Here is a 15,018-nt window from a genome sequence, read left to right on the forward strand (position 1 = left end):
CTGGAGTTACGAGAATGCTTGAAAAGAGCTTGTGTTTGTAGAGATTCTGGTATAGTGCATAGAATTCATTCATTTCCTCTTTATTTTTTCTTTACCCAATATGTATGTTGGTTGTGCCACCACAGTGTGCCAAGCATGGATGGCTCTAAACCTGGGGACACCAATGACCTACGTCCCGGTGCTTGGGGAGCTCATGTTCCAGGCCAGAGAGGTAGACCAGAAGCATGTAGACAAGTGGGTAGGATAACTTCACATCCTGGGCAGGGGCTGTGAAGCACACATTACGGAGTGCTGTGATGGGGAGACGCTGAGGAGAGGACACAGAAGACTCAGGGACACTTGTGGAGAGCTGAGAGGTGGTGTTGCATCATCCTTGTTGCCAGTGACAACTTGAGACCCCAGAGCAAGTCAGGGATCACTAAACCCCTGCTGACACCCCACTTCTCGACAGGCATTTCCCCAGTTGAGCCGGGGCTCCTGGCCAGTGTATTTTCTTGGGCGTGGATGTCCCTCCTGTCCCCAACCACCAGAGTGGTTCGCAAGTTTTATATCCAGACAGTGACGGTTTCAGCTGGCAATGATTTAAACCTCTTCTTCCCCAGAGTCATGGTTCTTCGAAAACTCTGGGGTGCAGCTGGCAGACGTGGGGGTTGATTGACGCCCTTCAAGAGCCCACCTCCAGCTCTGGGTCACCCCTCCCCCACTCACTTGTTCCCTCAGTGAACAGTTCCACGCTGTGCAGGGCTTGCGTTTCTAAGGGGTCACATTATAAGGAATAGCATAGACTCCGGAGGTGGGAATTCATCCGCTGGAGCCCCATAGAACAAGGCTGGGGTAGGAATATTCCAGTTTGGGGCACCATCTCCCTAGCATTCTGGGAGAAACAAGTTGTAACTTTGGCGGGGGCCCCGTTGGATGGAGGGTCTTTAATGGTGTCCCTCTGACGGTGCCCCTGGGGGTGGGCATCAGACACTGTGACAACGGGCAGAGATTCTGACCCCACACAAGTCTCAGTGAGTCTGTGGCAAGGTTGGGGAGGGGCCAATGGGAGATTGTGTTGTGCCTCCAATTCTCAACCTCTGAGCCCTTGACGCACACCCTCCACCACAGTCCCTCAGTCCCTCCCGAAGCTCACCATCAGCAGAGCACCCCTCTCCTGACTGAAAACCTTCTGCACGAGCCTTCATTCACAGTGAGGGGCACATTGTGGCTGGAACCTCAGGCCTGACATTCACACAGCACCTCATGTTGGTGACGACAACTTTCAGGCAGCTCATTCTATTTTCTCAAGGGAAGTGGTACCTGCATTGAGGGGTAGACCCCAGAGGGGGGCTCCCTCTGGGGCTGAAGGGCCACGGCATGTGACAAAGATGCTGCCCCCCTCCTCACCTGCCCACCTGTGACAGGACAGCTCCCTGGGCGAGGGGTCTCCTCCCCTTGAGGCAACAATGCTGAGGGCCGCAAGTCTCCTCAAGAGGGGGGACGAGGGATGGAGGGTAGAGAAAGAGGCAGGACTCCGCTTGAAGCCACCCGCCGAGACCTTCCCTGATAGGACGGTTAATTTTATGCATCAACTTGCCTGGGTCCAGGGTGCCCGGAAATGTGGTTACACATGATTTCCGGCTGTGACCGGAAGGGTGTCTCCCGATGGGAACAGATTACGTCTGCAGACTGAGTGAAGCAGAGGGTGGTCCCCAGGGTGGGTGGGCAGCATCCAGTCTGTTTTGGGGTTCTGAACAGAATAAAAAGGTTTAGGAAGGGAGAATTACCCCCCCCCCCACTGTCCGTTCACTGTCTGCCTGAGTGCTTGAGCTGAGTCTTTTCCTGCCCTCGGTCTGGAACCTAGACTAGCAACTGTCTTGGTTCTCAGGCCTTTGGACTCAGACTGGAGCTACACCACCGGCTGGCCTTGGGTCTCCAGCTGGTCACCTGTGCGTAGAGGGACTTCTCGGCTTCCATACTTCTGTGAGCCAATCCTTTGTAATCTAGATGGACGGATGGATGGGTGGACAGACGGACAGACAGTAACAGATAAGTAATAGATATATAGAATACATATGTCCTGTGGGTTCTGTTTCTCTGCAGAGCCCTGGCTAATACACGCAACTCTCCGTTCTGGAGTTTAACCACTACTCTTCCACGGGATCTCATTGATATCTTTCACAGTGCTTGTCTCTACCTGCAATTACAGTTCGGTCTCCTTGTTTGTTTTGTGCCCCCCCCCCCACGCCCCGGTAAGAATCGAGGCCAAGAGAGCTGGGGGCTCTGTTTTCTCACTCAACACCTCCTCCCCACACCACCCAGACCAATGCTTGGCCCTTTGCAAGCGCTCAGTCGGTATATGTGGTCACAGAGATGGCAGGGAGCAAGGGAACAGGACACAGAAGGAATATATTGTGAGACACAATGGAGAGGTGTTTCCCAGCAACACCCAGGGGCTTCTCTCGAGCCCCAGCTACGTCTCAGTCTCCAGCAGGGTCTGAGGCTGCAGACGCTGTCACCTGGTATCAACCCGCCGGGCTCGTGACATGGTTTCGTATTATCTCTGCCCCACAGTGCCATCTTGCACATCCAGCAAAGCCGTGCCTGTCACAACGTGTGCTCCCAAGAAATAGCACACACACCCTAAGGCCACGGAGGGAGGGACGTTTCTCAGAGGCCAAGTCCCGGGTTTGGTTGCTTTTTTTGGTTTGGTTTTGTTTTTAACATTTTGTTGGTCGGGTACAACCTGCTTTTTGGAATCCTGGCCTGGAAGACAGTTTGCTGCAAGTTCTGGAGATGACAAGTCCAGACCGAGGCCAGCACAGAGACGGGGTCAGGCATTAATGGGCCGAGGAAGGAGGACGATTGGTCGTATTTCGGGGGGCAGAGTGACGGGGAGTAGAGGTCCTCCAGACTGTATGACCCACCGTCCTTCCTCTAGGAGTTGCTTCCTGAGGCCGAGGATGAGGGCGAGTCCTGCCAGTCAGTCTTCCTCACCTGCCTACCCAAATACGGCAACGAACACCGCTTGGCCTGAGCTTTCCCCTCCGTGCCCCTGTAGCCAAATGGGGGTTTGTCCTCCGCACCTCCCGAGGCTGCTGAAACCCATTACAGCAGGAGAAACCCGGCTCCAAGGACAGGGCCCTGGACACGGGTCCCTATCAGAGCCGCTGCATCCCGCGGGGTGGAAGGGGCCACTGCTCCGTCTCCGAGTCCAGGCCCAGAACAGGTGCACAAACCAGCTTGGCGGCGGGAACTGCAAGCGTCCACACCGCCTGACTTGGTGTTCAGCCATCAGCGGGGAAGCCTGACCCGCCGTCTCCTCCCCCATTCTCGCATCTCCCGCGGGGCGGGGAGGCAGGTCCCCCCTGAAATCTTTCCTGAGCTCCTCCCGGCAGGTTCTAAACTCTGAGCTAGGAGGTCCCAGAGGTCGGGCGGGGGCGTGGCCTCGGCGTGCCGGGGGCGTGTCCGGGGCGTGTCCGGGGCGTGGCTACGGGCACGCCAGGTGCACGGCCAGGGGCAGGGGCTTCTCTGGGCCCTGCCGAAGGTTGACTCCTTCTGGCTTCCCCCTTCCCCTCTTCCCTCTCCGCGTGGAGAGGAGCCCGGCCTGGGCTCCGGCAAGCCAGGAAGGGAGGGGGCGCCTCAGTCGTCCTCATCCTCGTCCTCATCTTCTGTGTCCTTGTTGGGCGCGCATCTCTGGAAACACTGCACCACGGTGGCCAAGAAGAAGCTGGAGATGATGGCAGCAATGGACACGGCCACCCCGGAGAAGATGATGATGAACAGGTCCGTGAGCGACAGGCTGAACCTGCACTCGCTGAAGCTGGCCTCGGACAGCTCATGCAGGAATATCCTCCTGTTCCCCAGGGGCAGGGAGCACTGGATTTCCTCGCGGCCTGTGGAAAAAGCAGGCGGGGTGAGAGAAACATCTGCGGGCCAGCCTAAAAGTTGGCGGGGCGAGGGTTTGCCAAGCGCAGAGTGGGAGTGTCCCCCCCCACCCCAAGAGCAAAAGGGGAGGGGGGAGTTGATTAAAATGGAATTTAACTTTTTAAAAAGCCCCAGAGGAATCCCCATGGGAAAAACAGAAGGCCTTGGTCTCCCTCGCCCCGCTCTAAGATATGGAACTGGGTTTTGAACCACCCCGTGGCCACGCAAAAGGAGATTTAGGGTCAGGGCATCTGCAGACCTTGATCCAGACCTGGGTACCACCTGGCCTCCCGGGAAGTGGGGGGTGGGGTGGGGGTGTCAATGGAAGGGCGGGGGGAAGTGCCCACGGATGAAATTCACTCCATTTTGGAGTGCCACCTTCTGGGCCATATGCCATTCCCCTTGTCCTCAGGACAAAAGTGAACACAACTCCACTACTCTACAAGGGTTTTCCCTCCACGGGAGCGGGGAAAATGGGCTCTCTCTGAAGGTGGCCTTCCAACAGCAGTTACCAAAGCTGTGAAGCTTCTGTGAGCTTCAGAATCACCTGAAGAGAGCTTTAAAATGCAGGTTCCCTGGAGAGTTGGCAAGCTTCTGGGACGCTGTCTCCCACGATGCCCAGAGGAGCCTGGTAACCTCTGTTTTATGTACTGAGGTTCCCTTTAAGATTTCACTTGGAAAGTGGCTGATCCAAAAAGAAGTTTCCCCCTCCAGTCCAGGAAAATCTGACTGCTGAGTGCGTGTGAGAAAGTGCTTTAAAACAACAGTCATGAGAAACACTAACTTGAGCTTACCAGAGACCAGACACTGGTCTAAGCTCTTCACGTACAATAAAGCATTTCATCTGCCAGCCAGTGAAGTACAGGGACAGCTCGGAGGACTGCAGGGAGGAGGGGTCCACACCCTCCTGCTTTCTAGGGAGCCTAAAGGAAAACTTGCCTGAGGCATGAAGATCCAAGCACCGTGCCAATGGTTTTCCACGCACTCCTTTATTCATTCAACACACATTTAGTGGACACTTTATCTTGTGCCAAGGGATTGGTGGCCCTTAATCTCAAAGAGTATAAATCCTGGAAGACAGACACACATTCGTGCCTTCAACGCGTGTTTATTGAGTATCTCCCACACATTAGGCCCTGGGAATACAGCAGTGAGCTCAACAAAATCCTTGCCCTAATACAGCTTAGGTGTAGACAACTAATGAGTAGATCAAGAAATACATAAATGTTGAGGCACCTGAGTGCTCCAGTCGGTTAAACATCTGACTCTTGATTTCAGCTCAGTTTGTGATCTCGGGGTCAGGAGATCGAACCCCTCTTTGGGCTCTGTGGTCAGCGGGATTCTGCTTCTCTCCCTCTCTCTCTGCCTCTCCCATTGCATGCATGCACATGTGTTCCTCTCTCTCTCTCTCAAATAAATAAATCTTAAAAAAAAAAAAGAAATACATAAATGTGAAGATGACACACTAGGGTAAAACGAGGGGTGTCTGGGAAAGAGGGTCGTCTTTAGATGGGGTGTTCGGGAGGTACAGTTTCAGCAAAGATCCTGAGAATGAAACAGAACCAGTCACAGAAGAATAATTGAGGCAGAGGAGGCAGGAAGTTGGCAAAGAGCTCAGTGTTCAGCAACACTGTGTAGCCAGGGGCAGCAGAGTGGGCAAAGGAGTGTTTAGTATGAACTGAGGTGGGACACGTGGACGTGGGTTGAGATGAAGCCAAGACTTGCCAGGGTCTCCAAATGAATATCCTGAACAGAGACCCCACCTCCAGCACCAAGCCTGTTATGGACTGAATTGTGTCCCCCTCACCCCCGCATTTGTTGAAGATCTAACCCCCAGTGTGAGTGTAATTAGAGATAATAATGGGATAATTAGGTTAAAGAAAGTCAGAAGAGTGGGGCCCTAATCTCATAGGACTGGTGTCCTTCTAAGAAGAGGAAGAAACAGCCCAAAGATATATATCTCTCTCTCTCTCTCTCTCTCTCTCTCTCTTTCTCTGCATGTGCACAGAGGTGAGGCCATGTGAGGACTCCAGGACACAAACAAAAGAGAGACTTGTGTGAGCAGTCAGCCCCCAAAGGCTATTTGTTACCAAGTGTAATCTACATACCCTGACTGATACACAATATGAACTGTACACAAAGTCAAGTTGCTTCCATGATTTCACAAACTTCACATACAAGAAAATGTGTCACTTTAAAATGCATAAAGAGATCAGGTCTTCTGTTTCTGATCTGGAAGAGGAGAGAAAGACAAAGCAGTAGAAACTAGCATCCGTATTGCACTCAGTACGTGCAAACTCTATTCCAAGTGCTACAAACATACCAACTCCTCATTCTTGCCACAATTTCACGAGCTAGGTAGTACGAGCATGCCCATTTTATGGATGAGAAAACTGAAGCACAGAGAGTTTTCATAGCTTGCCTTCAGCTTCCCGGAAACTTGAGGACACCATTTTGACATGTAGCTCAGCTGTCTACAACCTCCACTTCCCCTGGCTTCCTTTCAACTTTTAGGAAAACCCACAATTGCTCTCTTTGTCAGGGCTTCCATTTCAAAGAGCTGGCCCTCCATCCATCTCCAGAATTATATGAAAGTCAGAATGATCTCTTCACACCTCACAAGGGAGTTGGCTTCCGTGGAGCCTAAAGCAGCCTCGCTAATTGCCCAGCAAACCTGCAACCACCCTTCAGGTCTTGGTTAGTATCTCTTTCCTCCTCCAGCTCAGAAGAGGCTTCCTCCTTCCTTCTGTCCTGGCCTGTCTTTTCTGTGATGTACAGCCAAACCCACTGATGCTGTCCTCCCTGTGGAAGCCGTTGCCATGGCAACCAGACTCCGAGTTCCTCATCTCCCTGATCCCGCGCCCACCTCACATACCCCGGGAAAGAGCTGGACGAGAGCTCTGCATGGTTCTCTAGTTTATGCTGGGCTCGCTTCTGACTTTCTTTTTCTTAAAGAAGCCAATCTTCCGTTGACTACTTATGAGCCTTTTAAATGCGTCTGAACAGAATTAGGAGAACTTGAAGACAGAGTCATATTGGGGTTCCTTTGGGCTTCCCTTGTTTTCTTCTATGGAAAGTGGACAAATCAATTGGCCAGGCTCCTCTAAACAACCCCCTGCCCACAGCCAGGGATGTTATGAACATAAACAAGATGAACTCCAATGAAGCACAGGCCATTCCTAATTGCAATGTATTTGCAATCTTCAGATCTGTACCAAGTCACTACTATTGCCCGGAGAACCTTCCTAGCAGTTCTTGCCTTTGAGAAGCTGTAGTCACTGGAAAACACCCACAACGCAACAACACAAGCCCACAGAGCCTGCCGTTTAAATCCAACCTCTGCTCGCCAAGACTCCTTGAGTCCATTCCGATTTCCACAATGGTCTTTTTTATTTTTTTAAACACATTTACAAAGTGACACTTTTGGAGAATATCATTCCACATCTCTCTGTACCTAGGAGAAACAGGCTTGTTTGCAAACCACTGCCCACCAACCCACCCATCGTGGGAGACTCTAGAACCACACCTGGAGCTAGCCCGATGAGATACACTGTCTTAATGGGTTTTCCTAGCTCACAAAAGGCACAGAAATAAGAAGAGTCGGACAAAGAGTGTCATCCCGGCAGACAAGGCTCAGCAGAGGGGGCAGGGCGCTGCGGCTCATGTCCCAGGCTGGCTGCAGAACTCCAGAGTCAGGACAATCTGACCTTGGGTGTATCTTCTCTCCTCCACAATCTTACTCGAGACTAGAGTTTCTCACCCTTGCCAGTACTGACGTCTTGCGTCAGTTAAGTGTTGTGGGAGGGCGATCCGATGTGGGGCAGAAGGTTTACCAGCATTCCTGCACCCAGTAGGATGATCATAAATGTCTCACAACAGTGCCACGTCGGGGCAGGGGCAATAAAGTCCTTCTGGTTGAGAACTTTAGGGGAAAGTGCCCGGCAAAGGAAGTTACCTTCTATGCCAGGACCACTCTTGGTGACTAAGCTTAGCTATTCAATGGCTTTCTTTGATCTGTGCATTACACACAACAGGTAAGGTTTTATGCTAGAGGCTGTGATGGATGCAAAAAAGGAAGCAGAGGACGGAAAGAGGGAGAGAAGGAAGGAAGAAGAGAAAGACACAGTTCTGGCCTGAGAACCTTCCATCTAACGGCAGGGGCACTAGGGCAGGGCCAGTGGAAAGGGGGGATAGGGCATGGGCCCATGAGGGGAGGGAGTGAGTCCCTGGGATGTCCCTGCTTGATTTGGAATGTTCTCCCTCCCCTCCTGACCCCCATCTCCTCAGCTGTCTGAGTTAAGATCAGTGAACAAAAGCCCACACTGATACAGCATTTTGAGTGTGCTGGGCACTGCTCTTAGGTCTTTACATATATTAGGTAGTTTGATCCTCACGCCAGCCCAATGACAAGCCTGCTACAACTATCCCCATTTAGCAGATGATCCAAACAAGGAACAGAGACATTAAGTGACTTGCCCAAGGCCACACAGCTGGGGAATGGCCAAGCTGAGACTGAACCCAGCCAGCCTGGATCGAGTCCATACTCCGACCACCACCCGGCCCACCTGGACTCCCAGGGCTGCCCAGCCTCACCCAGAATCTCACAACAAGCTCCTTTCATGCAGACTGTCTTTTAAAGAGATGCTCAGAACTTTCCCAAAACTCTCCTGTCTTCTCCAGCCCTGACCTAGATGGACCGCAGAGGTCTCCCTTGTCAGGAGCATAGCTCTCAATGCAGATGCGCAGGGATGCCCCCCCGCTCCCCCCAGTGGCCTGGTGATGGTGTTGTGAACATGACATAAGGAGACATCTGGAAACTTACCATGGCGCCTGGCCACCATTCACGCTTAAAATACAGCGCTCATTTTTATTCAGATTTTTAAGGTTTCAAATTATACCCACACCTGACTCCAGATATCTGAGGAGGCTCCCTGTATTAGTCAAGGTTCTCCAGAGACACAACCAATAGAGTGTGTGTGTGTTTGTGTGTGTGTAAGGAAAGAGATGTATCATAAGGAATCGGCTCACACGATTATGGAGGGTAAGTCCCAAGGTCCGCACCCAGTAAGCTGGAGATCCCAAGAGCTGGTGGGGTACTTCCTGGCTGAATACTGGCAGGCTCAACACCCAGGAAGCCAAAGTTCCAGTTTGGGTCCAAAGGCAAGAACCCATATCCCAGCTCAAGGCCCTCAGGCAGGAGGAGTTCTCCCTTACTCACAGGAAAGTCAGTTTTGGTTCGTTCTAATCAAGTGATTAGATGAGGCCCACCCATACTGGGGAGGGCACTCTGCTCCACCCAGCCTACAGATTCAAATGTTCATCTCATCCCAAGACACCCTCAGAGGCGGACAATGTCTGCCTAAATGCCCAGGCAGTCAAAAATCCACCGTCACCGTGCTCTTCGTGCTTTTCTGCAGCAGCGAGAGGGGCATTTTTTAATTCTATGGGTCTAGCGCGAGAACTCAAAAGAAACGGTCTTCTTTCCTCTACTTATTTGGAATGCCGAAGAGAGGCAGAAAGAGCTCAGCGCCAAAGCAGGATTCAGCAGTGTGGAAAATGGACGATCTGCACGCTGAGAGCCATTCTCCGACCGCAGAGGAGGCGGCTTCTGCTTCTCCCCCTTGTCCTCCATCTTCCCTCCATTCTCCTCCTCTTCCTCCTCTCTCTCCTTCTCTTTCTTCCTCTGCATTCTTTTTTTTTTTTTTTAAGATTTATTTATTTTAGGGAAAGAAAGAGAGAGAGAGAGAAGAAGCATGCCAAAGAAGGGGCTGAGGGAGAGGGAGAGAGAATCTTCCCGCAGACTTGCCCCGTGAGCACAGAACCTGATGCAGGGGCGTCGTCTCTTGACCCTGAGACCCTGACGAGAGCTGAAATCGAGTCCGCTGCCCAACCAACTGAGCCACCCAGAGGACCCGCCTCCGTGTACTTTCTGTTGTGGTAAAACATACAGGACATAGCGCGGACTGCCTTACTTGTTTTTAAGTGTGCGATTTGGTGTCGTGAAGTATAGTTACAACGTGGTACAGACATCACCACTCTCGTTTCCAGAACATTCTCATCCCCTAAACTCTGTACCCGTTAAAGAATAACTTCCCTTCCCCCATCCCCAGCCTCTGCTAACCACTGTCCCACTTTCTGTCTCTATGAACTTGGCTACTCATAGAGGTGAAACCACACGCTCTGTATCCTTTTGTGACTGGCTTATTTCACCAGGCACGATGTTTTGAAGGCCCCTCCATGGCTGTAGCATGTATTGAAATTTCCCTCTTTTTTTAAGCTGAATAATACTCCATGGAGTGGATACACCACATTTTACATCTCCCTTTGTTGGCTGATGCAACCCTTGGGTTGTTTCCACCACGGCTATTGTGAATACTTCTGTTATAAACATTGGCATGTAAGTATCTGTTGAACTCTCCACCTGCAGTTCTGGATATATACCCAGAGGCAGAACTACTCAGTCATATGGTGATTCTATGTTTAACTTTTGGAGGGACCTCCCTACTGTGTTCTGCAGTGGCTGCGCCCCATTTTACGTTCCTGTCAGCTCCACACAAGGGATCGGGTCTCTCCACATCTTTGCCCATGCTTGTTAGGTCATATTAAAAAGATAATAATAAGACCCATCCTAAGGGGTGCAAAGTAGTATCTCATTTTTTTGGTGGGTGTGATTTTGATGTGCATTTCTCTAATGAATAGCGACTCAAGCATTTTTTCATGTGTTTACTGGCTTGCTCCTTCTTTTTAAATAAAAGCCATCATCTCCTAAAAAGCCGGCATGTGACCTTTCTTCAGGGATTTGCAGCCACATTGCAAAGGGCTGCTCCCTGGTGATTCAACATTTGGAAGGAGAGCAGGGCTGGAAGAGCCCATGGGAGACTCACTGGGCAGATTTCTGACAAGAATGAATATGCAAATCTCCCAACTCAGTATAATTCACCTACAATGTCCTGAGCCCTCACCCATGCCCTAAAGTGGGAAACGTGGACACGCCCATGTGGGGACCGTGTACCAAGCACCTGCTGTGTTTGGATATAGTGTGCGCCCCTTAGTGCACTTACGTCATCTGGGAGATGCTCAACTCCTAGCTGAAGAAACGGGCCTCAGAAATCTTTGGCAATTCACATGCTATTCAATGGGAAAGCCGGAATTCAAGCTGCACTCAACTCAGTCTGTTTTACTCTGAAGCCTGTGTTTCCTCCGTCTGCCCGTGTTGTCTGTAGCACCGAAGGAAGTGACATCCCTGGCCCCAGGACGTTTACAATCCAGCAGAGGAACCAAACCGAAAATACATGAGGCCACTGGAAAGGAAGATAATTCACCGCTGGGGATCTACAGGGCTTCACAAATGTAGAGAATGAAGCAAGAGGGTGTCTGGAAGGTCTAGTGCGTTCTCAACAACATTTATGGAACGAATGAACAGCTCTGAGTTTGAAGGATTATTCCGGTGGAATGAGAAAGGCCTTGCAGGCGAGGGGCACAGGTGGAATCCGAAAGCGAGGGTGGGTGGTAGACGCGCCACCAGGAATAGGACAGCGCCCCCTAGCGACGGTATCATCCCAAAGGATGGTCCTTGGCAGATTTCCTGTGGGCTGAGTGTGGGGTCACGGGAGAATCATGACCAGGAACTGAGAATTTGAATTAAGACATTAAAAAAAATTTTTTTTTTGTTTTTTTGGTCAGTGCAATGTGGTAGTCTTTAAAGAATCTTTTAAAATCCCATTTAAGGGGCACCTCATTGGCTCAGTGGGTTAAAGCCTCTGCCTTCGGCTCGGATCATGACCCCAGGGTCCTGGGATCGAGCTCCACATCAGACTCTCTGCTCAGCACGAAGCCTGCTTCCCCCTCTCTCTCTGCTTGCCTCTCTGCCTACTTGTGATCTCTATCAAATAAACAAATAAAATCTAAAAAAAAAAAAAATCCCATTTAAATCAGGAGCTGAAGCAGCATTTTCACACGGACACAACTGTCCGGCAGCTGTAATGAGACAGGACACATGCCGTGAGCCCCGTCACTCATCGCCACCCCCCCCCCGACTCCTGTGCAACCGTAGGAGTGTGCAGCCTCTGGGCGGTGGTTTCTGCCTGTCCCGTGTCCCAGATGCAACCCAGAGTGAGGGGCATGGCCAGAGTTGGGGCCAAGACTCCCTACCTGTGACAGAGATCTTGTGAGAGCCTACAGTCTAGAGCTGTGGTCCTTGGGATGTCATATGCTGGTAAAGAAAAAAGAGAGAGAAAGAAAGAAAAACAAGAGAGAAAGGGAAAGCGAGAGACGGTGGGAGGGGGAGGAAAGGGGAGGGGAGGGGAGGGGAGGGGAGGAAAAGAAACAGAGAGACTGACGCAGGACTACAGCTTATAACTTTGCCCCGTAAGAACATTCAAAACATACACCATCATCATCACCACAATATCATCGTCAACATTTTATAAGAGAAACTTCTGTAAACCATTCAAGTTAGGACGTGCAGGATAAGATGAGAAGGGGAAACCCTTAAGAACCACTCAGGACGCTGCGCTCACTGTCCTCCCTTTGGAAGGGCCTGTGGATGCCTGGACAGACAACCCCGGGTCTGGGGCTGCCTCGGGGGGTGCTGTCTGTGCTCTGTACTTCCCATTCCACCTGGAGCCATTCCTGGGGGGAGGTCATGTCCTTATTCCTCAAGAGTAGATGTCTGCGAACAACAGCTCTGGGGCCACACCGCTCTTGCTATGCCCCCGCCCCATATATTTTTGGGAGTCAAGTCATACCGGAAGACGGCCAGGCCCATTGGTTTCCACGTGCTTGCAGGCCTTTTTCACTATAATGGCAGATTCAAGTAGTTACACATCCCAAAAGATTTGCCCTCTGGCCCTTTTGAGGAAGTTTGTCAATTCCTGTTCAAAACTCAGGAAACTCCTCCTACGGGAAGTCTGCCCTGAATGCTACCTACGTTCCCCCTTTCCCTGAGTCAGGCTTCTCCTTCCTGAAACTCCATACATCCTCCACAGGGTGGGGAGCCCTGCCCACCATGTCTGCACCCACAGCTCCCAGCTTAGAGCCTGGCACACGGTGCACAAATATCACTAAAACCAAGAAAATCCAGAACAGGTCAGAAATGTCTAGGTGGGAAGGGTCCCAGTGTGTGCTGCCCAGCCAGGGTCTGGAAGGCGGGCTGCGGATCTGTCAGAAAACCGATCAGAAGCCACTGACTTGTTTGTGATGAGGCCGTAGGGGCTGTTAGTCAAACACGCAGGTGTGTGGTGGACAACACCTTTCAACGCTGGGGTCTGGAAACAGTAACTTAATAGGTTCTTAGTGGCAAAAATGTTGGGCGCTACCAATTTTGATGACTTTTCACCCTTCTTCAGTGAAGTGCATTCAAAGATGTGAACTCCTCCTACTTCTTACAGATGTGGGGTCCCACAGATAACCCCCAACCCTCCCTTCATTAGCCACAAGTGTTTTACGGAAAAACTTACATCCCATCACTCTTCAGCTCAGATCCCCTCCCTCTCAAGCATCTTCATCCTTCTCAGAATGCAACCCAAGATCCTCACTGCCTTCCCTCCAAACCCTTCACTCTACCTTTCTTGCCATTCCCTCAACAACCCCAAGCACCGGCCTACCTCAGGGCCTTTGCACCTGCTCCCTCTACCCAGCTCATTCCTTCACATTCTTAGGGCCCCTGCCCAGGTGTCATTTTGTTGGAGATGCTCTCACCACCCTCACGATCATTCTCCACCCCCCACATCTGGCTTTATTTTTCTCCAAACACACCCAACCACACCTGCCATATTGCCTAGATATGTATTCGTTTATTTTCTGCTTCTCTGATGCTCCCCACTCCAGTGTCGGCTCTGTGAGGTCAGGCTTCTCTGGTTTTGTTCCCTGCTGTATTCCCAGTATCTAGAACTTTCAAAATATATTTTTGAATGAATGTATGAATAAAGATAGGATGGGAAAATGGCTGAGCGGTGCACCACAAGGAGCTTCCTAAGTCATCACCCCTGACAGACAGGCCATTCCCCCTAATGGCTGATGATGCTGGACCAAACTCCTTTTCCCCAAATTCATCAGCAGATAATTCTCTGCTCCCTCCAAGGAAAGAGAACCTTTATGTATTTTTCCCGTGCTTTTCCCTCTTGAGGGGTGGAAGCTTGCAGTGCTCTTCAGGAACAGATGTTGTGGGAACAAAAAGCTCCCCACAAGTAGTGGGGGCACATCAGCTAACCCCCCTGGAGGTTAGCATCCTGCACTGTCTACACTGCTTTAACCCACAAAGCAGACACTGGGACAAGTACGATGGTGACTCCAGCTTGCAGGTAAGGAAACCGAACCACTGCGTTACTTGCGTAAGGTTCTGCAGCGGAGAAATGGTAGAACCATAATTCGGGATCAGGCAGTCTAACTCCAGACCTGGGCGGTTGGCCGTTACCCACCCTTATTGCCTTAAAAGGGCTTGCACAAATTACTTCAGGGGATATTAAGCCCCCAGTGGTTCATATCAGGACGCCGAGGCTGTACAGTGAATGTGCAAACCCGATCTGGAGCCCGTGCTGTCTCCAGCGGCAGCCCCTGCCCAGGGTACTTGGTGGAAAGAACACTCAAGGTCATGCTCAAGGGTCTGGGTGTTGTCTTCCTCTCCTACGGCTGCCCTAACTAATTGTCACACACTAGGTGGTTTCAAGCAAGTTTATTCCCTCCCAGTTCTGGGGGCCAGAGCCTGGAGCTGAAGTGCCAGGAGGGCCGGGCTCCCTCCGAAGGCTCGAGGGCAGGGGAATGCGGCGTGGCCCCCTCCAGCTCTCGTGGCCCCAGAGATTCCTCGGGTTATGACAGCATGTCCCCACCCTCTGCCTCTGTCACGTCTCTCTCTTGTAAAAACACACCTGCCGTTGGATTTAGGACCCATCCGAAATCCAGGATGAGCTCATCTCGAGATCTTTAGTTACCTCAGCAAAGACCCTTTCCAAATAAGTTCCCCTTCACAGGACTTGGCCATATCTCTTGGGGGGACACAACTCAACCCACTCCGGGTGTCTTATGTGTGACACATAAGTCACCTGCTGCCCTTGGGCCTCTCATCCCCCGTCTCCTTATCTGGAGGCTGCTCCCAGATCGCAATTTTGGGCG

General features: G+C 51.4%; 1 protein-coding gene across 1 annotated transcript in view; it reads right to left on the minus strand.

The window, feature by feature from the left end:
• Positions 1 to 2,372: 2,372 nt before the first annotated feature.
• Positions 2,373 to 15,018, minus strand: part of LRRC38 (leucine rich repeat containing 38) — a 28,043-nt gene continuing 15,397 nt past the window's right edge. The window contains exon 2 of the mRNA XM_013064578.2: positions 2,373 to 3,878. Coding sequence (XP_012920032.2) covers positions 3,625 to 3,878 — 254 coding nt within the window. The 3' untranslated portion in view covers positions 2,373 to 3,624. The remainder of the gene's footprint in view (positions 3,879 to 15,018) is intronic.

The sequence above is a fragment of the Mustela putorius genome, unplaced genomic scaffold, assembly GCF_011764305.1.
Source record: "Mustela putorius furo isolate JIRA1106 unplaced genomic scaffold, ASM1176430v1.1 tig00003853_pilon_pilon_pilon, whole genome shotgun sequence".
Lineage (NCBI taxonomy): Eukaryota > Metazoa > Chordata > Mammalia > Carnivora > Mustelidae > Mustela > Mustela putorius.